The sequence below is a fragment of the Halichoerus grypus genome, chromosome 11, assembly GCF_964656455.1.
Source record: "Halichoerus grypus chromosome 11, mHalGry1.hap1.1, whole genome shotgun sequence".
Classification (NCBI taxonomy): domain Eukaryota; kingdom Metazoa; phylum Chordata; class Mammalia; order Carnivora; family Phocidae; genus Halichoerus; species Halichoerus grypus.
In genome coordinates this window covers 55,624,592-55,646,086 of record NC_135722.1, presented here as the reverse complement: position 1 = coordinate 55,646,086, position 21,495 = coordinate 55,624,592, and the positions used below count along the sequence as shown (strand labels likewise).

Below are 21,495 nucleotides of genomic sequence, written 5' to 3'. Positions count from 1 at the left end.
TGAGTCCCCAAACTAGAGGGTGCCTGGTTCCAAGCATCTGAAGTTACTCAGTTCTCAGCTTCTTATTCCAAGAGTCTCAAATTCCTGGGTTTCAGATGCCATGACGGGAAGAGGCCAGGAAGCTTGGGCCCCCCACCCCTACTCCGCACACCCTCGGGAGCGCAGAGCCCCGTCACTCACCACCCGAAGAGAGGACGTGCTGCATCTGCAGGGGCCTGGGGATTCCTGTCCACAGGGCACAGCCAGATGCTCAGAGACCCGGGTGGGACCCCAGGCTTGGGTCAGGCCCCCTCCTGCCAGGCTGCCCAGCTGCACCGTGGGGGCTAAAGATCCCCTCAGCTGGGCCACTCCGAGCCCAGTGATTATGGCGGAGGAGAATCCATGCCCTCTCGTCCACTCTCCAACCAGAGCCGGGCCCCCCCCGTCCCTCCACCCCACACTGCCCGCTCCCAGAAGCACTGGGCTGCTGTGCCACCTCGGGCAACTCACTTCGCCTCTCTGAACCCTGCGCTGCTGCTCTGTAAATCGGTGCTGCGGACACTCCTCTCAGAATAACTGCAAAGTAAGACCATGCGTCTACAGTGACCGGGAGAGTCACGATGAGCAAATGGAGAGAGGGTGCCGTGTGCCAGCTCCCGACGCCCTGAGTGTTTCACTAACATTAACTCATTTAAGCTTCACATGGGCCCTACAAGGAGGCACCATCATTAGCCCCTGCCAACAGGCCCAGGGAGGCTGCCTAGGGTCACATCGGTGGTCAGTGGCGGGCCCCTCAGCACGGCACCCACTGCCTCAGTGGGAGGCAGAAGCTCAGGAGACGATAGGTCTCTTCACTCTATGGTTTCTTGTGGGTTCCATGGAAAATGGGTCCTCATTTCCCACTCCCGGCACTCCCCGCGGCCAGTCTCGGCTGCAGAGGCAGGGAGGAGAGCAAGGGTGGAAGGGCTGGGCTCTGCTGCCCCCACCCCTTCCAAAGGCATCTTCAGGAGTGGATGGAGGCCGGGGCTGGAAGGGCAGGGCTTGGGGAAGGGAAACAAGGCGACCGCAGCTGCTCTGGGGAGGGCTCGGGGTGGAGGACAGCGCAGGGAGACCTGGCTGCGCAGAGCATTTCGAAGCAAGGGTCATTCCCAAGCAAAACCCCAAGTGTGGCCTCTGAAGCAGGACCTGACCTCGGTCACTGGGAAGAAGCTGGCCTCGCCCGGGCCTGGGCCCTCAGGAGGGGTGGGGCACTGCCCCTGCCCACCCCAGGGGGCCGCAGACCCAGAGCCTGGTCCACACACGTACCCCTCCTTTGGCCCCTCCAGGCCTTCTGTGACTTCAGGCAGATGGCCTCATTTTCTGGGCCTCTTCATCTCTGTCCAAAAACTGAGGGAGCTCCAGAGAGATGACAAGGGGAAAGAGCTCTAGAGAAAGGCCAAGTGGAGCACTAAGGTGATGTTAAGGTGATGTGGTGACATCAGTCTTATCTGGTCAGCAGGGGCTGCCTGAGGATGTGCATTAAACTGGTGACAGAGGCTGAGTGAAACCTGGACGTGGGCCTAACCCCACCCCTCCCCAACCATGCCACTCCCTGTCCTGTCTGCCCCCTGCCCAGCCACCCTACAAGTCGGGGGAGACTGGAGATTGTGCGTGGCTTGGACCAGACGGCACCTCCCTGTGGCCTCAGCATGGCTCCACGCTCCAGACAGACGCTGGTCTGGGGGCCACGGGGGAAAAACTGTCAGGGGTGTTAATACCTGGTTGGGTGTCAGGAGACCTGGTTCTAAACTCCATCCTGATGTCTGACCTTGGGCCAGTCCCTGGACTGCTCGAGGCCTCATCTCTGAAAGCAGCAGGAGGAGTTGAAGGGAATGCGGGAGAAGGCCCGGGAGGGGATGCTCAGGGCTCTGAGGGCTGGAGAGGGCTGTCAGAGCTCCTGAAGGGGCAGGGGTGGCTCGCGGTGAGAGACTGCACACCACGAGGTGGGGACACAGAGGCTTTATTGGGGACACACAGTGCATGGGGTGGATGTGGTGGCTCAGGGTGGGGGTACAGGCAGTCTGCACCAAGAGGGCCCCCCGAGCTGCGGGGGGAGGTCAAGCAGAGAGGTGAAGGGCAAGGCCATCTCCAGGAGTCTGGACACCCCTAGCTGTCAACAGAGAAGATGGGCGGGCAAGCCCGCCCGAGATGGGCAGGCCCGAGAGCTGAGAGTCAGAAAGGACCACAGCCAATCCCCACCTAAAGAATCCCAACTCCAACACCCCACTCCTGTCTGCATGCCTCCAGAGTGGGGGCTCACCCTCCCAGCAGCCCCAACCACTGAGGATGGCTCTCGCCCTCTGTCTCTCGGTTCGTCTATTCGTAGGGCCCCGCGGCGCTCAGTGGCTCTGCTTCGTGAGGAAAATGTCATGGGCCTGTTCCTAACAAAAAAGAAAAAAAACAGGGCTGGCCTGGAGACAGGGTGTTGGGGGCACTTCCTGAGGTGCCCCCTGGGCCTGTGCCTTTCCTGCCCAGGGACCTGGAAAAAACCTGACATCCCAGCAGGGACACCTGAGGCCCCAAAGAATCTAATGTTTCCAGCTCCAGGGCTCTGGACCCCTCTACCCTGCTTCCCCCAGGCAGAGGGAAACCCCTTCACTGTGCTGTTCCCTGCTTCACGGTATGAACCTCAAAGGCTCTCAGCTCAGGAGGCCCCCCTCCCCAAGGTCATCCTGACCAAGCCCCTGCTAAGGGCCACCCATGAGCCAGCTGGCCGATACATAATAGATCATCTAAAATCCGACTTGCTCGCAGGGCAGGTACATACTCTGGAACACAGCCACATGAATACCGCACGCTCTCTCTCAATATATATGCACATGTATAGACAGATGCATCTCTATGTGACTTTTTCATCTGTCCCGTCCCTGTCACTTCTCCCTCCTGGAGTCCTCAGAGGAGCAAGAACGGGCAAGCGCAGCCTCGAGCCTGTCAGCCGCTCCCCACTGCCCCAAATCAGCCCCCACGGCAACGCTGCCTGAAGTCCTGAGGCCCCTGAGGCGTCATGGGACCGCGCCAGGCCCGGGCCAGGAGCAGTGCCTTCCTGGGTCCTCAGGCTCACTGTGCACCTCTGGACTTCAGCAAAGGGCGCTGCGGCCAGGAGGGCAGCAAAGGCTTGTGGATTCCCCAGGGGGGGCTGCTCCGTCGTCTCTCCGTCTCCCGAGGAAGCCCGACGGCTGGCGCTTTGGATCTCTCTTTCTCGGTGTCTGTCTCTCTCGTTCTGAGTCGCTCTCCGGACAACGAAGCAGAGAGAAGGCAGATGCTTGGCCCCGACCGGGCCTCCATGGTCTACAGCAGAAGCAGCGGCAGTCGGGTCAGCTTCTAGACTACAGGGCCTCTGCATCTTCCTCCCATGAGCAGGAGTGCCAGCACCGGGGAAAGGAGAGGAGGAAGGACACAGGCTCAGCGGGTCCCGGGCAAGCTGAGTCCAGGCCAGCAGCTAGAAGAATGTCCTCAAACACATGCCTCGGGGAAGGGGGCGCGGGCAGGGGACGGGGCGGGCGGGCACGGGGAGGGGGCAGCAGCCAGGAGCTGCCGTCAGAGCTGGTTAAAGACCACAGAGGCCTTGACGTCGCCGGGCTCCAGGCCCCCGCCAAAGGTGATGAGGAAGTACATGACCTTGCGGATCTTGGCCAGATCCGACAGGCGCTCCCCAAACTCCAGGGCATCGGCCTCGTTCCAATCCATGGCGTCCGAGTCCTCCCTCCGCCAGAAGATGGCAGTGGGGTCCAGCAGCTGGCGCGTCATGAGGTTGGTGAGGTCGGGCGTCCAGTTCTGGGAGGTGCCCGTGATGGTGACCTTGCCGGGCTTGTCCAGCACCACGTCCCAGCGCTCGAACTGCAGCTTCTGCTGCCGGACGAAGTCCAGGCGGTACACGGCCTCGGCCGGCTGCAGCAGCTTCTCGCCGTCCTGGCACTTCCCCCCGCGCAGCTTCAGGCTCTCCACGCGCAGCCGCATCTGCCTGGTCAGGTCCTGGTCCAGGACCAAGGGCATGCTGAGCTGCGGCTGCTCCGGCCCGTCCTCCGCCATGCCCGGGTGCCGCCGCCGCTGCTTGTGCGGCCGCCTGGGAGCGCGGTGTGCCGGGGCCTCGCCGCCAGGGCCGGAGGGCCCCCGAGGCCGCCCCGCCTACCCTTCGGCCCTCCCCGGCCCCTCCCCTCCTTGCCCTGCCCAGTCCTCAAACGGGGGTGGGAGGCCCCCAGTGCCTCCTCTCTCCTCCTCCAAGAGGCAGTCATGGAGGCACGGCCCGCGGGCGGGAGGGCGACAGGCTCCTCGGGGACCAGGCTGCTGATGTCAACTGCTGTGGTAACCGCCCTGACTACCTGACGACCTGACGACCTGACGACCTCGGAAGGGCTTGTTGTGAAGAAGGGAGCCTGCACGGGGCAGTGAGAAGGGGAAGGGGGTGGGGAGCAGGTGCTCACTGCAGAGACTGGAAGACCCCCTGGCGGGAGGGACGGGGGACAAGGAACGGAGCGGTCCTGCTGATCGGAGATGTGCAGTCACCCCAGCCAGAGCCTGAAGCCAGCTCGCCCTCACCTCAGCCTCACCCCTCCACACTCAACAGCCAAGGCCCTCGTTCTGCCTCCCAGGGACCTGGGAGCCCTCCCGCCCAGCCCCACTGCCAGGACTGGCCTGGCCACCACCACCACCTCTCACCTAAACCCCTGCGCAAACTTTAGACCTCATCAGAATCCCCTGCAGGACTCAGAACACAATCACTGGGCTCTACCCCCAGCGCTTCTGATTTAATAGGGCTGACGAGGCCTGGCCATCTGCAGTGCTACCAGCCTCCCAGGGGATGCTGATGCTGCCGGCCCAGGGCCCGTGAGAATCACTGACCTGCAGGATTCCTGCCCGCTGGCCCTGCCTCAACACGCCCGGGTCTCCTCCCACTAAAATCCCAGCACTTATTCCACCCGCATCAAGCCTCAGTTTCCCCCAGGAGACTTGAGGCTGAGGAAGAATCTGACAGATGTCTGCATCTGCAGTGCCTGAGGCAGAACCAGGGGGCTCGGCTAGTATGTTCCAGTAAATGGAAGAACTGGAGTATGTGAGTGTATCTGGGCGTGGGAGAGAGGAGAGGGGAAGCTGCCATGACACGCCACACACGGAGAAGAGGACAGAGGCACAGGCCAAAGTGTAACAACTGAAAACAATCTAAAGGGTCTAGTGGACCACAAGCACAGTAACTGCTAGATGGACGCTAAATCAGTCAGTGAGATCTTGGCTACCTGATCAGCAGGGGGTCACCAACGGGGACAGAGCATGTGAGCAGATAGTATCTCAAGCCCTGAGGTCAGTTCTGGGGGTCGCTGGCGGCAATCCCCCAAGGGCATTCGAGAGGATGCGAGATGTCTGCCTGACCCTCCCAGAACCCTTCACTCTGCACCTGCAGAGGAGAGGGAACAACACAGCTGAGGAATTACTGTTAAGTTAAGCTGGCACCTAGAACAGAGCTTGCCACATAGGAGGCCCTCAGAAGATGCTTGTTGAATGAATGAATGAATGAATGGCACTGAGAAGAGAACTGATGTGATAGGGCCCAAGGCCAAGGACAACCAGAGGAAGACGTGCAGATGGGGAGAGTACACAGACACTGACTGAAGCCAAAACGAGGTTTAGGGGCAGGTGTGTGTCGAAGTGCAGGATGAGGGACATGCCTGGAAGGTGAGGCCAAGGAGACTGGTCCTTCGGCGGAACACCTGCAGGAAGGACAGATGTAGGCGTGGGCTGTGACCGCCATGGAGGCAGGAGGCCGAGGCGGCTGATGGTAAAGTCTGATGGAGCCGCAAACAGGAACTGAGGCCAGGATGATGAGGGCAGGGCGTCAGCCACACGGGCGCGGTAATCCCTGGGACACAGCAGCACTTGGGTGGAAAAGGCCGGGAAATTAGAGGTGCCAAGCCCCTGGTGACCGAGTGGGAGATGGTCCACAGGGGTTGGCAACAAGGTGGGCAGGGCTGTGGGGCGTGGGGAGCCAACGGCATGAGCCTGTAGGGGCTTCCAAGTGGAGGGTGCGTTCTGGAAGCAGCACTGAGGAAAGAGAGAACGCCCACCCCATCTCCGGACCTGCAGGATGCTGGGGGAGGTGTTCGGTTTCTACTGGTGGGGAGACCCAGGGGCTGCACGCCCCTGAGGAGAGCCTGGGCTCAGCCTGGGCTGGCTGCCAACGTGCAGGAGGAGGCTGAGGGTGGAAGGCGCCCGGGGCTTGGGCCTCAGACAGGCGGGGCAGGAGAGGCCCGAGAGGGAAGGGGGGAGAGGAAGGGGGCAGGAGGCTGTGGGTGGGGCTGGGCCCAGTGCCACCCGCAGCTCTCTGCTCGGCCACCAGACACCTTGGGAAAACCCACTAAAGCCTGGCGTAGGAATGAACAGAGAAGAGCAGGTTCCAAACTTGCATATGTGATTGCAAAACTGTGTACTGAAAAGCAAAACAAACGCCTCTTTAACCCCAACTGGAGAAACAGTCTAGAAGGAAACATAGCAAACCCTAACACTGGTTCTTTCTGGCTCAAGCAAGCCTTCAGCGACATAGTACTTGTGCACACCTTCAGTCCCCGGCGTCTGGAATGGTGTGGGGCACAGCTGGTGCTGTTACCAGGGCCGAATGAACTCTGTAGCTCACGGGCATGAGCTGCGCGGATAACAGGGGCGGGGGAGTATTTTAAGTGGAACTGAGTCCTGCCACCACGTGCCTCCCCCGGCCGCGCCCCAGGACCGGCCACCCCCCAACACTCCCTCTCAGACAGCCAGGCACTCACTTCCACTCAGCTTTCCTCCTCTGGCCAGGGGCGCCTGAGGCTCGGAGCAGGGATCGGGCCTGCCCCCACGCCGGGGCCTGCACCAGGCTCTGGGCGAGGTGAGCGCCCAGAAGGAACCAGGCCTGATGGCAAATGCTCCACCCCACTGTCACGTCCTGATTTCTGGTCCACAAGACCCGGTCACCTGAAGTCCACTGTCCCGCCCTCACAGCATGGACAGAGGAGGTGGGGAGACCATAATGCCCCTACCAGGGATCCCATAGGAGGGGGAGGCCCACTGCCAAGAGGTGTCTTGTAGAACAGAGGGACAGGGGGGGAACCCAGAGGCGGGGAGGGAGGGGATTTAACACGGGTATATTGTCACTAAATGCCACAGGCTTACCCTCCCCCACCACAGGCTCCGTTCACCCTCCTACAACTCTGGGGACTAGAAAGGTCAGGTTTACACCAAGGCCCAGAGAAGGAACCTTCCCTGCCCAGTGTCACACAACAACAAGGGACCCAGCCAGCATCCAACCCAGGTCTGGCTGGTTTCAAATCCTGTGCCCATCAGCCCCAGGCTGCATCCTGCTTCCTGGAGGAGGGGGTACTGCGTGTTGAGGGCATGGTGTACCAGCATCCTGAGGTTCAGCATCCCCAGAGTGAAGTGGTTGGGGGGCGTGGGGGTGCAGCTCAGGCTGAGCACCCCTGTTCCATGGAGAAAACAGGACGGGGCAGGGGAGGCCCTGCAGGGCAACGGGCCCTAAAGCGAGGGCTGACAACAAACAGGGCCCAGTCAGCAGGGACAGGAAGGGAGGTAAGGCAGTAATAAGCTCCCCAGGGCCCCCTACCTCCTTCTAGGGCCCAGGAGCTGTCACCACAGACGCACCAGGAGGCAGAGTGCAATTAGCCAAGAGCACCTTGCTCCAGCCTCCCGGGGACCCGAGCTCCTGGAGATCAGCTTCCTGGCCCTTGAAGCCCCCAGACCAGCCAGGCCAGGTGCCCTGTTACCCTGCAGGCAGAAGCTTCGGCCCAGAGACAAACACAGACCCGCCACAGCATCAATGACAGTCCTCCTGCCTGTGGGTCCCGGGCCCCTTCTTCCACTCACTAGATGGAGTACCAGGGCGCCGCCGAAGGCCAGGCCCAGGACAGGACACACAGCAGGCGGAGCCTCCTCCCTACAAATGACCAGCGAGCCCATTCCCCGGGAGGGGACACGGTGGGCCAGGCTCTGGCCCCACTGAAGGCCCCAGGAGGCACAGGGTAGGAGGGCCGGCCGGGGAGCTGCTGCCCAGCAGCTCAGTCCAACAGTTTGGGGAGGGGCTCTGTTCTCAAAACTTTCTTGAGCCTTCTCTGGGCCAGGATCCTGCTGGGCTCAGTGGGAAGACATAGTTGGGCCAGCTTTGCCCACAGGGAGCTCACCTCAAGAAGGGAGACCACAGGTAAACAGAGGATTATAGGGCAGGGTGGGAAGTACAGGGCCAGCCCCACAGGATCCCTGAGTGCCACCGTCAGCCCCAGACTGAGCCCTGACTTAGCTGCGGACGGGCTCAGAGGCTGGGGGACCTAGTTCTGGGCCCAGAGAAGGAGCCTGGAACCTGGAGACAGGGGGGCGAGGACAGAGAACAGCATCCAGAGAACAGCACTAGGCCCCAACCCTCTCTGGTCCTTGAGGCCCATGAGTGAAATGATCCCGCATGTGGCGCTCTGAGGCCTTTCCAGCTTGGACATCCTACAACCACCCCCATCTATAGGCTGCAGCAGTGACCTTTGCTAGGGCCCTCCAGCACCTGTGTCCACAGGACCATCAGGAGCCAGATCCCAGGGATACCCACCCTGGGGTGGCTTTGAAAGGTCACACCCCCGTTCAGAAGACATGAGAGTAGGGCACCTAACACAGTCCCAGCCCCGGCTAAGGGCACAGCTCCCTCTGATGGCTGAGGGATACTCCCTGCTTGCCTGGGAATACCCATTATGTTCTATGAATATTAATTATCAAAACACGGGTAATGCTGCCACCATTCACTGGGCACTGCACTGCACAGGCCCTTTGAGAAGTGTCTCAGATATGAGCTACCCTCATATCCTAGTTTTTCGGATGAGTAAACGGAGCTAATTATAAAGCTACCAAATGGTGAGGCAAGGGCTTCAACCTAAGCCATAAGGCTGACATGCCCAGAGCTTGTAAGCCCTGCTGCTAGCTCCTCAGAGGAAGGGCAGGAAGGGCAGGGATGCGCAGGGGACTGGTATCTGCTAGCACAGGAACCCAGCATGCAGTCCTGATGGATTACTCTATAGAGACCAGCAGTCCAGCCTCTACCCCAGCCTCTACCCCAGCCTCCCCGCCTCCCCAGGAAGGGAGCTCTCGGTGTGGGATTAAAGGGCTGCACTGCCGAGTGCCGCCACAAGAGGGCGAGGTGTCACGACCGGAGCCAGTTCTTTCCAGCCTAAGCCCTTGGTGCTTGCTGGTCCAGAACATCAGCACTTGGAACCACGAATCATGAAACAAAACCAGCTGGACTACTCCCGCTGAACAAGTGAGAAAACTGAGGCCAAGACAAGGACAAGGACTGGCTAAGTCTCTACAGCACGTACTGGCAGGGGGCCTCCTGAGCCCCAGTTAGTGGGGTCTTCTCACACTGCACCTGATTCAGGCAGCTTCCACATTTCACAGGTGCAGATTCTGCCAGGTGGCTCCAGGGACACCGTGGGCCCCCAGTGTTCAGGTGGGGACACATGAGAATGCCCTTGGGAGCTACAGAGATTCCCAGCACCCGGCCCTGGAGAGCCTAAGCCGGCAGGTGAGGGGCCAGCGATTCTGCTGTTCAGCCAATGCCGGGAGCCGTGGTGTCACCCCCCCACCACCACCAACCGCACAGGTGTTCATAAAGTCAGGCTGCACCTCGCCCGTCCGGCAGCGAGGGCCCCATCCCAGGCCTCACCTTCTGCCACAGGGACTCCCGGGAGGCAAGCGACGAGCAGGCCGCCACAAACCAGCAGTTGCCCACTTGGCCCTGGTGCAGGTCGTGGGAGCTGATGCCGTCCACAAAGAGGCGGGGGTCCTCACATATGTCCTGCAGAGAAGCCAAGCAGAGACCTCACTGTCAGTGTGGAGATTCACCCGCCTTCCCTTGCAGACTGGGGGCCCCCTGTGTGGCCGCTTTCTCCAAATCCAGCTCCCCCCAGGTGCTGCCTGGGACGCCCTTCTCCCTTCCCCTGGCTGAAAAAGTCTGCCCTTCAGGGGCCAGAGGTTCGATGATGAAAAGATGCTGTGGAAGGACTTAGGGGGACTGGCCCCGGGGCACCCCCTTCCTCCTGCCCTCTGTGCTCTTCCCCAACCAGCAAAGGGTCAGTTCCTACCCTCCCCCAGCAGCAGCAACCCTGCAGTGCCCACACCAGCCCACCCTCAGGGGCCCCCAGTCACAAGGAGGGCGGGGGCCCCGGACAGAAACAAAGAGCAAACTCAGGGAACGAACGAGTGGCAAAGGGCAGGGGAGAAGCAGGGAGCTGACCGCGCCACGTCCCGTGCCGGCACAGCCTCAGGCCGTCTCACTGGACCCTCGACCCACCTGAGGACTGTGGGGCTGTTATTCCAGTTTACGGACGAGGGCTGAAGGTTCAGAGAAGGGCAGTGACATGTCAAGGACACAGCAAGCAATGCCGAGCAGCGCTCCTGGAGGGCCTTCCGTGTGGCCCGTGTGGGCCGGGTGGGCCGGGCGGGGACAGGGCTGGGTATGAAGGCGGTTCCCTTCCCCCTTCACAGTCCAGGTCTCTGCTCGGGGCACGCAGGTGCCCACCTGTGTCCCGAAGCATCTTCACTCCACAGAGCTGAGAGGGAGGTGGTGAACACTGAGACAGGCCTTCCGTGTGCCTGGCATCCTGCTGGTGCCATGATCCATCCTCACCATGATCCTGAGAGGTGGGCCCTGTGCTCATTGTAGAGATGAGCAAACCGAGGCCCAGAGCGGTTGAACCACATGGCCCACACACAGCTGGGCCTGCCTCCACCACAGGGAGCTACTGGGGTCCTACCACAGGCAGCCAGCAGAAGGTAGCAGTCAGGAAGACCCATTTATGGCTGTGCAACTTCGGGCCAGGGGCCCAACCTCTCTCGGCCTCTGTTTCCCCACCTGTGCAAAGGAGGCAGATCACTCTCCCTGCAGGGCTCTGTAAGGACTCCACGGATTACGGAAGCCGGGCGCTCCGCAGGGAAAATGGGGCAAAGGGCTACGGGTTCTCACTAAGGCGTCTGGGACTCCTGTTGCCACCTCTGCCCAGGAAAACCAGTGTTTGGAGGACCAGATTGAAGGCCCAACCTCCTGAGGGCGTGAACAGCTCCCCATAGTATGGACTGTGGCATGCCCCAGGTCTGAGTAATACTGCCCCGGGTCACGGGAACCCAGCGAGGCTGGAAACACGCAGAGGCCATGCTATCAGGAAGCAGGGCAGGAAGAAGCCCGCCTCCCTCCCTGCTGCCCTCCTTCTCTTCTCTCCCAGGCCCTGGCCTGCACGCAGACCGGCACTGGAGCCCGAGGGAGCCATGACTTAGCATCCGCCTCCCTGCAGGCAGGGCGGGAGTGGGGGGTGCTTCATATCTGGAGGATCCCAGCCACATGCCCACCTGAGATGGGAGGGGAGGCAGCCACAGCCTGGCATCACCAGGATCTGCAGAGGGAACCTCCTAGTACCCTCCCCTTCAGATCCTCCCGGCCAAGGCGCTGGAGAGACATGACTGCCCGGTGGTCCGCAGAGGAGGATGGCGAGGCCAGGAGGAGGCAGTGACGCCCAAGGTCACATGGCAGTAAGTGCCAGTGGGACAGAACCCAGGTCGGCTGGGCTCCCTGACTAGGGCTCTCCTCCGCCCTGCTGAGCAGGGACCGCGGGGGCCAACCTGTGGGGCAGGTCCGACCATCCCAGCCTGGCCCTGCCACCCAGAACAGGGCTCTGGCACAGATGAGGAAACTAAGGCACAGAGAGGTTAAGTCATTTGCCTGGGGCCACAGAGGAAAAGGTGACGTGAGATCCAAATTCGGGCAGGCAGCACCACAGCCTCCGGGGGGCTAGGACTCATGAGAGACAAAGCCACCCTGCTTCCTCCCCACCCCACCCCACCCCGCCCCTGTCCTCAGCCCAGCTTAGGGGTGCCCGCTATACTAAAATGAGACCGAGGGGTCAGGGGCAGCCCAGACGCTCACCTACCCTTAGGGCCAGGATCTCAAGACCTGTGTTTGTCCTTCCATCTCTCCCGGGCACAGAGCACAGAGCTAGTCAGGGAAGTTCCCAGCCTGAGGGCACAGCCCCTGAGGAGGACGAGCCTGACTATGACCCTCCACGTGAGCACAGCTATGACAGCAGGAAGCCAGGGAGAGATCAAAGGAGACTGCCTGGAGGCAGGGACACCAACAGAGCAGGCGTGGAGAGGGCCGATGGGTAGGGAGGGCTCTGGAAAGAAACAGGGACTCCACATTCACCCCCAGAAGGGATCCAGCCACAGTACTGAGACACACGCCACCCCGACACCATGCTCCCTCCCATCACTGTCCACACTCTGGGTCACGCCCACCAGCCTGCGAGCTCCAGCACAGGGCCAGGCCCGACTCTGCCCACTACCAGTGTCAGGAGCAGACCTTGGCAGGTGCTGCTGGGGCTGCGGGGGGGTTCCCCGGGAGCAAGGGAGGGCAAAGTGGCTCGCAGGACTGGGCCAGACAGGCATCTGCGGGGAGCCCCGGACCAAGGCACCCCCCAGGGCTGGGAAGTGACGGCTCTTTTGCTCCAAACCTCTCTCTGGGGCACGGCCATCTACACCCACAGTCACCTCTCACCTCTTGGCCCCTCAGCCTGTCAGACCAGCTCCACCGGACACAGGGCATAGCCCAGAACCATCTCCCTCCGGGGCACAACGAGAATTTCAGGTTTGCAGGCCCCGTGTACAAACAGGCATGCAGCAAGACAGCGGATCCGGGGCACATTTCTCTCCCGCCCCCTGCTCATCTGTCACCGCCCCCCAGCAATCTAAGATCCCAGCAGGAATGGACCACACAACCGGGGACAGTAAGGCCCAGGAAGAAAGCAGTCCGTCTGCCTGGGACAGGCAAAAGGGCAGGTTCTCAGGAGTAAGAGCCATCCCGTGCTCCCCCCACCCCCAGCAATCCGTCCTGTAAGGCCGCCTGAGCATGTGCCCAGAAGGGAAGCGTTCCTGGGCCGGACAATGGCCCAGATGGCTGGCCCCAGCAAAACTACCTGTTCTGTGGCATAAAGGGGCCTAAATCCCAGCACAGCCAAGGAGTGGGGTCTTCTCCACATGCTGGTATGATGAACGTGAGCCCAGAACTTGGGGCTGGGGAACACCAGGCCACTGGGGGAAAATTCCAGGGGGGGGGTTCCTAAAACCAACGTCTGTTTGTAGAACCCCTACTTGTTCCCTTCTTGGCTCCACCAAAGGACCTGCAAACTTATTTCCAGACATGGGGGGAGGCAGAGAGCTGGATGGGACAGGGAGTACTCAGTCCCCACAGAGACGAAAAGGGGCCCCTGCAAAGGCCTTGGGCCTGAGAGAGGAGGAAGTCCCTCAAACATCCACACCCTCAGCGTTCCCCCTGAGTCACAGGCCTTGATGACAGTCTCCTTCTCTTATCTCCCTGGCCAGGCCTGTGGGGAAGGCTGGGTTTAGCCAACTGGAAGGAAAAAAGAAACAATGAGCCCAGAGGAAAGAGGAGGGTGTGGGCCTAAGGCAGGTGCCCTGGATGAGGGAAGAGGTGGGCGAGGCCTGGCCCCACCTGCAGAGTCCACAGGAGATGGCTCTTTTCCAGCAGGGCCAGCTCTGGGTCCCCAGCACAGGGTTAGCAAGGAGCAGGTGGGCGAGAGAGGGAGCCGGCTTGTCATCCGCCTCCCATATGTAACACCACAGATAGCTCAGGGCATTTCAACCTCCAGAAACCATGATCAGCAAGAGTTAGTCTTCCCATTTACAGATGAAGCAACTGAGGCCAAGGGAGAGGAAGTGGCCTGTTCAAGGTCACACCTCCCATGACCCTCCTGGGAGGTAGGGCCAAGTCCATCTGGCTCAAAAACCGGCCTTCTCATTCCATTTTGGGAGAAAGCAAAGGGAAGGCCAGCAGGGAGGGAGGCTGACTGAGGAGATCCTCAAGAACAGAGAGACCATGACACTGACCAACCTAAAGAGAAGGGCTGGAGATGTGATGGAGTGAAGGCGGCCTTCCCAGGGGCTGTCCAGAAGGAGTTTTTTGCTCTGTTTATCAACAGTCCGGTCACAAGCCCCAGGAAGTAAGACTTCATGGAAACACACCTGCCTCGGGACAAAGTTCCATCCCACTGGCCAAGGACCAAGCAGCTGGGAGTTAATGGTCACCCCACCAGGCTGGCCTCGCCCCGCCGGCCTGAGGCAAGCCGGGCCTGACTTCCTGCCCCACCAACCAGCCGTCCTGACCGTGGGGTGAGGGCCTGCCCAGTACACGAGCCCCACACCACCCAGCAGGCGCTGCTTACACACGCACCATCCAACACACCCTGGTCCACCCCATCTCAGCTCCTCATCCCACCCCACTCAGCTATGCCTAGCCTTGAACTCTGCCTCCCAAACCCAGAACCCATTCCCCACCGCCACCCATGGGCTGCACTCAGATGTCTCCCTATCAGCACCAACCACCACCAGCCGCCTGTCACCGGCCTCCAGGCAGGGCAGGGAGGGTCTGCTCCTCCTCTGCCAGTGTCTAGAAAGGACCAGACACCACGCCAGTGAGGAAGGCCATGAAGGAGGGTGCAGCATGGCAGGACTCCCAAACTGGCAGGGAAAGGGGCCCAGAGAGGGCAGGTGACTCCTCCAGGATCACACAGCAGGGGGCTGCTGAGCCCAGGCAGATTGGCATTTCCTCCTCTCACCACACCAAGCCCACCTTTCCCCAGCCATGCCTCGCCAGCCTCCTTCCAGGGCCACGGATCTAAAATGTCTGCGTGCTGGCCAGAGGGCAGGACGGGGGCAGCAAGGGGGTGGAGCGAGAGGAAGGCAGAGAGTGTCTCCCCTCCATGCACACCCAAGGCCTCACAAAGGCCCTTTGAGGCTGGCCTCCTTCCCCACCCACCAGACAAAGGAGAGAGAGGAAGGCGTGGGGGCGGGGGGCCTGAGAGGCAGGAATCTTGTGGCCTGGCCAGGAGGCTCCTGGGAGTTCCGGAGAACCGAGGTGTCGGGCAGAGGGCCAGGGCAGGCAGGACTCCTGGGTCCCAGCCTGGCTCAATTACTGGCTCCCCAGGGCAATCGGGGCATGCGCCTTCCTGCCTTGGCCTCGGCGCCTCTACCTCTCAAGTACCCCAGTCCAAGAAAACACACAGAATTTTTTGAGTTGGAAGGGACTTGAGGTCACAGCCTAGGAGAGGAACATGAAAACTGAATCCCATTTTCCCAAAATGTCTAGGAGGTCGGAGGGAACTTCATAAAATGCAAATCTGCCCCCGTCACACCCTGCTGAAAACCTCGCGCCCCCCCCCCACCACCACCCTCCCGGGCTCCCACTGCCCCAGGGCACACCAGCCCCACCGAACCCAGGACCCAGGCTCCCTCTTCCCCGATGCTCCTGCCATGTCCCAAATAAGCCTGAGGGTTTCAAGTCTCCCGCCTTTTCCACACGGTGCCTCCTCCCCCCTTCGACCCTGAGATGCCTCCGCTGACTATGGGCAGAGGGCACAGCACGGCGCCCTGCACCAACATCCCTCCTGTGTGAGCAGCTCAGAGCCAGCAGCCGCCCGGTGGCCCGGGGCCCAGGGCCTCACACGCAGGGATCAGGGTTAAAGAGGGTGGAATCATGTCACGAGGCCAAACAATTCTGTTCGACACATTCTGGCGTCAGCGACCAAGGCCGGGACGGGGAGCAGCAAGACGGATGCCGCGGATTCGCCATCCTCAACGGTAATGGTGCGGCTGCCGGCGCTGGGGGCGGGGTGCTGGGCGCGGCCACGCGTACTCACCTGCCATCTCTCGGAATGCTCCCAACAACCCGAGAGGGCACTGTCACCTCTTACTGCTGTTCTTAGTATTGATTAACCATCATCATGAGTACTTTTCATTTGCAGCAAACGACCATCTCAAAATCGTTACAACAATCGGCAGACAGCTCGCACCTGAATGTCACTCTATGTTGTACGAGAGTCGAACGTTTGCCTCGTTTTTAGCCCCAAACCACCCTGGGTTTTATTTTGGGTGGCAGGGCAGAGGGCCCCATTTTCCCTGCGAGGAAGCTGAGGCCCAGAGAGGGGGCAAGGTCCTGGCCGGGCAGCGGTGGCCCGAGGATGAGGGCGATTCCCCAGCTCCCCATCTGGGCGAGACCCCACAGCAGGAGGGCCCTCCACTTTCCCGGCCACCTGGGGGCTCGGGATGACCAGCCACCGCCCCGTCCCCTGGAGACTGGGCGGGTCTGGGCCTGCTCGCCTCAGCTCCAACCGTGACCAGACACTGACCTTGGGCCGCTTCCACCTGACCGTGGGGCCTGGGGTGCCCTTATAGTACAGCGAGTCATCGGTGGCCGGGAAGTTGGGGTCCTCGAAGAGCACCTTCCTGCGCAGACAGGCCCGCTTCAGGGCAGAGTAGTGCTGGTCCTCGTAGGGCTTCACACACGAGAACATGGTGGCGGCTGCCCCAGCAGGGGAGGCCGAGACAAGGCAGCAGACAGCAGGGTGGGGACGCGGGCGGCTCCTGACGTCCCTGGGATGACAGGAAGGGGAGATCATCACTTACTGAGGAGACTGGAGGACCTGCCGCCCGCTGAGTCAGGGGAGCCTGGGGTGCCCCCCCCCCTGCAGCCCTGTGAGGCGGGCACCCTCATCCGCGTCGCACGGGCCAGGAGCCAAGGCTCAGAGGCGGGGACAGATGCAGCTGCCACTGCACGCAGGGACAGGAACCGACTGCCCTGACGCCTCGTCCTGAATGCTCCCAAGTCTGATGCTTGGAGGAGATGCCAGCCTGCAAGCCAACAGGCCCAGGGCTCCCCGCAAGGCGCTCGGGGCTCCCGGGCCACACCCGCCCGCTCCTTCCTTCGTCGCCAGCCCTCCCTAGACCTCCTAGGGCCGAGTCAGACTCCTGGCCGACTCAGCAGCTCCCTGGCTGGTGCCACACGCACAGGACAGCAGGGGCACTGGCTCCAAGCTCCCCTCCTCTGGACCCTCCCCACTTAATCTAGAGGCCTGTTTCTGCCCCATGGGGAGGGGGCCCCCCTCTGGCCATCGTTCACATTCATTCCCCAGGTCCGCCCTCCAGCACTGCCTTCTTCCCGTTGCTTCTGGAATAAACATCTCCTCGTGGCTCCTTAATCCTAGTGACCTAACCTCCCCTGAGGCCCCCCATCCCTCACTCCATGGCCTCCAGATCTCCTACGCCAGACTCTCCCTGAAGGCTTCCCAGACTTCACTGTGACTCACTCCTGAACAGTCTCATCCAGGGCCCCCAAGGGGCGGCGGCACTGGTTGGCCCTTCCCCCATCCCTGCCCTCCCTCTCCCTCTCGGGCCCGGGGCCCTGCACCGAGCAGCATTCTGCTCACCTTCCCTGCCTGATGACTCCCATCTCCCTGTATTATACATCCTGGACCCCTCTTCTGGGCCCCCAACCCGCCCACCCCGATGAGGGCCCAGGCACCCACAGGCACCAATCCCAAACTGAACTCATCTCCCTCCACACCCCCGTCCCAGGAGGCGGGACCGTAGGCACCCATTAGACCAGAAGCCCCAGGAGCAGGGTCTGCTTGCCTGGTTCCCTGGGAGCATGCGGCCCCTACACAGAGCCCGACACAGAAGGAGGCTGTTCCCGTCTGCAGCCTCCCTGCAGCCCCCTCGGGCTCGGAGCCGAGTGCTCACCAAACACAAGGGACACGGGCTGGACATGGCCAGGGAAGGCCTTGGGAGGAGGGCGCAGGGTGGGGATCAGCAGCCAGCTTGACACATGAGACGCCCCGACTCATGCTCAGACAGCCGGGCATCTGACCGACAGCCCCCGTGCTCAGACAGACAGCCGGGCATCTGACCGACAGCCCCCATGCTCAGACAGACAGCCGGGCATCTGACCGACAGCCCCCGTGCTCAGACAGACAGCCGGGCATCTGACCGACAGCCCCCGTGCTCAGACAGACAGCCGGGCATCTGACCGAAAACCCCCGTATCTCAGACTCCAACTGGGCCACTGGCAGAGCTCCACACCCTCTGGGTCTGCTGGTCCTGGGGCCTGCCCAGGGCAGCAACACTGCAACCCCGCCGGGCCACAGGCCCTGGCTTCCCAGCCCCGCTGAGGGAAACCAAGGCAAGGTAGGCTGGCTCCTGGGGTGAACACAAGTTTGACAGCAAGTCTGATGTGGGTGCCAGTCCCAGCTGCACCTCTCACCTGCTGTGTGGCCTTGAATAAGTCACTCAACCTCTCTGAGTCCCCATTTTCCCAGCTCTGCAACGGGCACAACGTTGCTTTACTAACTGGAAGATGCCGTGATAATTAACCAAAGGCTGAGAAGATTGCTTAGCAGGCCAGAGGGAGGGGAACAAGAAGAGGAGACAAGCCCCTCTCACTACCAAGAGAGAAGCTCCACCCCTCTGGCACCTGCCACGTGCACACCAGGGGGCAAGAGGGTCCCGTGCAGCATTTGCAAACAGTGCTGGGCAAATCTTTCATTGCTCCCATTTTTCAGAAAAGAAAACTGAGGCTCGGTGAAGGGAGGAGCCTTGCCCACGTCCCATGGCAGAGTCTGGACTTGAACCCACATCCCTCGGTGCCTCCACCTTGGCCCAGTGACCCTGTGGCGCAGAGAAAGGGCTAAGGCCACACACCCCGACTGAGCCAGCCTCACGGGAAGGGAAAGAAGAGGGATTCGACAGGGCAGGGAAAAGCAGGAGAAGCAGAGGGGACACACGACAGCTGCACCTTCTGCCCCACATCCACGCTGGGCCTGCTCCCGCTGCTGTGTGACCTCAGCCCAACCACTTAACCTCTCTGGCAGGAAGGCCCAGAACCCTGCCCCCTCCCACCCAGCCTCCCAGCCTTGGAGGCCTGAGGGAAAGAGAAGAGGGGAGCCTAGAGAGCCAGCCCCTGGGCTTCCAGCACGGGCCACCCAGGAGAGTCATTAGCGTCACAGTTTCCTGGAGGGCCTGCTCAGGAAGCAATCAAAGCTGCAAGAATTAGATCAAAGAAGCTGAGAGCAGGATCCCAGAAATCAGCTCTAGCAATTCCATGTTCAGAACCCAGAGGGCCCAGGGAGGGGGAACAAGCTGGCCGAGGTTGCACAGCCAGGCCAGTGGAGAATGAGGGTTCTGGGCCAGGTGAACGCTCCCCGGAGGAGGACAGAAGGGGCGCGGGGGCAGAGAGGAAAGCTTGGCTGGGCCTGGGACAGGAGAACGGGGGCGAGGCCTGGCTGAAGGTCCGCCCCAGCTCGGCCACTCTCCAGCCGCACCCCTGTCAGCGAGGCTGCCCCTGGCCTGCTGACGCCAGGCTCTTCTGGCCCCAGCCTTTGTACACATGGCACCTCATGGTGACTGTCCTCCCACACCTTCCGAGGGCCCCACGATCACCTCCCACTCCGTCTACTGGGTCAACAACCCCATGGGGGTCACTGAGTCAAGAGCCTCTGAGCTTTGCCCTCTCCCTGTAGCCGCAGGCGTCACCACGGAAGGCCGTGGATCAAGCAAGAGTCAGGAGAGCCAGCTTCCAAATCCGGGAGCTCTTCTCTCCGGGCCTGAGCTGGGAGCAGGGCAGTTCTCCTTTCTGAGCATCTTCACACTGTGTGCGAGCCAGCCTTAAGGGGAAAGTCCGAGCTTCCCGGCTGCCTTCAGCCTGCCCTCTTCCCTCCGCCCCCGCCCAGCTCACCCCACCCCTACCATTCATTCTCCATGCCAAGTTAGAGCTAAGAGCCCCAGCAGTTCCCTAAAGCTGTGTACGCAGGGCCTCCGTACACACTGTTCCTTCCGCACGTGCATTCCCTGTCACCTTTCGCAGCTCAGCCCAAGGACCTCCCCCCTGCCCCCTCCCCTCCGCAATTCTGGAACCCCTGTGATGACACCCATTACATCGTACCCCACCTGCACAGGACTTGTCCATCCCCCCAGCCCAGCCTAGGCCCCTGCAGGGCAGGGCCCACCCCGGCTCCTCTCTGTACCCCCAGGGTCCAACACTGGGGGGCGGACAAAGTAAATCTGTATTGACAGAGCTGACAGGGGCGAAGCAGGAACCCCTTCCTGGGTGGGAAAAACAGGCTCAAAGAGTGGCAGGGACCACCAAAGGGGTCAGCACCAGCGCTCTGGGCTCCTGAAGGCAGGGCCTGCCCCTTCCCGCTGTGCCAGGCCTCCAGGCCTCTCGCTCTCCCCCTCCCTCCCACTCCCGCTGGCTGGGTGCCAACGGGTGCCCACACCCCTGCCGTGCCCGGGGGCATCATGGCCACCGCCCTGGCTCTCTCCGCAGCAGCCAGCCCTTCTCCAGCTATTTACGGAGTGCTGGCTTTAGTTCCCAATGTCCTCCTACGCTGTGTGACCCTGGACAGGCCCCATCCCCTCTCTGGTCTGCGTGGTCCTTGTCTGGAAGGAAAGCTAACAGGCCCGGGTCTCTGGGAGGATCAAAGGAGACACCGCCGCACAGAATGTACTGCGCTCCTGACGGGGGTCACTGCTGGCGTCTGGGGTACACCTACCACGTTCCCACACCCCTGCCAGGAGGGCAACGACAATTCAGGGTCCCCATCCCCAAGGAACCTCACGGTCTAGTGTGGCCGAAAGACACAAGGCAGCACGGAACACGTCATTCAGAGATTCCCCCAAGAGGGATGCAAGGCCTGGCCCCAGAAGCTGGCCGTTCTTTAGTAGAAGACAAAGGCCATTCCAGAAAGAGGGAACAGCTCGAGCCAAGTCTCAGTGGCAGGAAAGTGCAAGGTAATCCAGACCCAGCCTGGCCCGGTGGGGCCGGCGGACTGAGCACGGGGCTGCTGACCGGGCGCAGAACAAGGGCCTGAGAGTGCTCACCAGGGAGCTCAGAGCAACCAGCTTTCTGGCAGGTCAGTCGGACTTGAGCTCCAGCCCTGACTGCACCACCGAGCACTGTGCGTCCCCGGGTAAGTCGTGAACCCCTGTGAGCGGCTGTCTGTCAGCCCTACCTGGTTATAGCTTCTCAGGTGACAGGGAAAGAAAGTGGCATCTGCCCCGGGCCTGCCCTGCAAGACCCTCTGTCCTCACCTTGGAAATGGTGTGGACCCACCTCCAGGAACCTAGTCCGATGTTCCCTGGGCCTGCGGGAGGTGGTGTGGACCACCAGGCTGTGCACGGGGTGGGCTAAGGGCTCATCCTGCAGGAGGTCACACTGAGCCAACGGCAGCAGGGGGCTGACAGCACTGGGCCTTCCCTGCATGCTACAGCCACCACAGCTAGGGAGACACAGGAGAGAGTTTTCGTTCCATTCTATAGATGAGAACACTGAGGAAAGTGCCCAAAATCTGCAGCCTATTGGCTGGATCCCAAGCTTCCAGACTCCCTCTCACACCGGGGCTTCCCAAAGCAGGGCCCCGGATTAACGCCGTGAGCACTTGAGGGGGTACTCTGACGTGGCAGGGAAGCCGTCAGGAAGACAGCTGTTGCCCGTGCGGGGCTCTCTCCAGGACTGCCCTGAGGGGGAGCTCGGTTCGGTCTAGCGGGCCTTTAATTCCTCGTGGCCCCGGCCCCCCACTTGACAAAAGAAGAGCAGGCCTCACCAGACACCAGCACCTGGCAGAG

The 21,495-nt window shown here is 61.6% G+C and overlaps 2 protein-coding genes across 7 annotated transcripts in view; both read right to left on the bottom strand.

The window, feature by feature from the left end:
* Positions 1–21,495, bottom strand: part of CAPN5 (calpain 5) — a 54,586-nt gene that overhangs the window by 18,777 nt on the left and 14,314 nt on the right. For 4 of the 6 annotated variants that reach the window (XM_078058579.1, XM_036072995.2, XM_036072997.2 and 1 more), the window contains 2 exons: positions 16,227–16,470; positions 9,701–9,832 (listed from right to left, as the gene is read on the bottom strand). In XM_078058579.1, the coding sequence (XP_077914705.1) occupies positions 9,701–9,832; positions 16,227–16,391 (297 nt within the window). In that variant the 5' untranslated portion in view covers positions 16,392–16,470. Of the gene's footprint in view, positions 1–9,700; positions 9,833–16,226; positions 16,471–21,495 lie in introns of those variants that run through there. The other 2 variants (XM_036073000.2, XM_078058578.1) reach the window with 2 other exon arrangements.
* OMP (olfactory marker protein) lies at positions 2,406–9,668 on the bottom strand. Its single transcript, XM_036073001.2, has one exon. It carries the CDS (start codon positions 4,045–4,047, stop codon positions 3,556–3,558), a length of 492 nt encoding a protein of 163 aa, XP_035928894.2. The 5' UTR covers positions 4,048–9,668; the 3' UTR covers positions 2,406–3,555.

Coding starts and splice junctions, on each gene's coding strand:
- OMP (XM_036073001.2), bottom strand. CDS start 4,047: ATGGCGGAGGACGGGCCGGAGCAGCCGCAGCTCAGCATGCCCTTGGTC.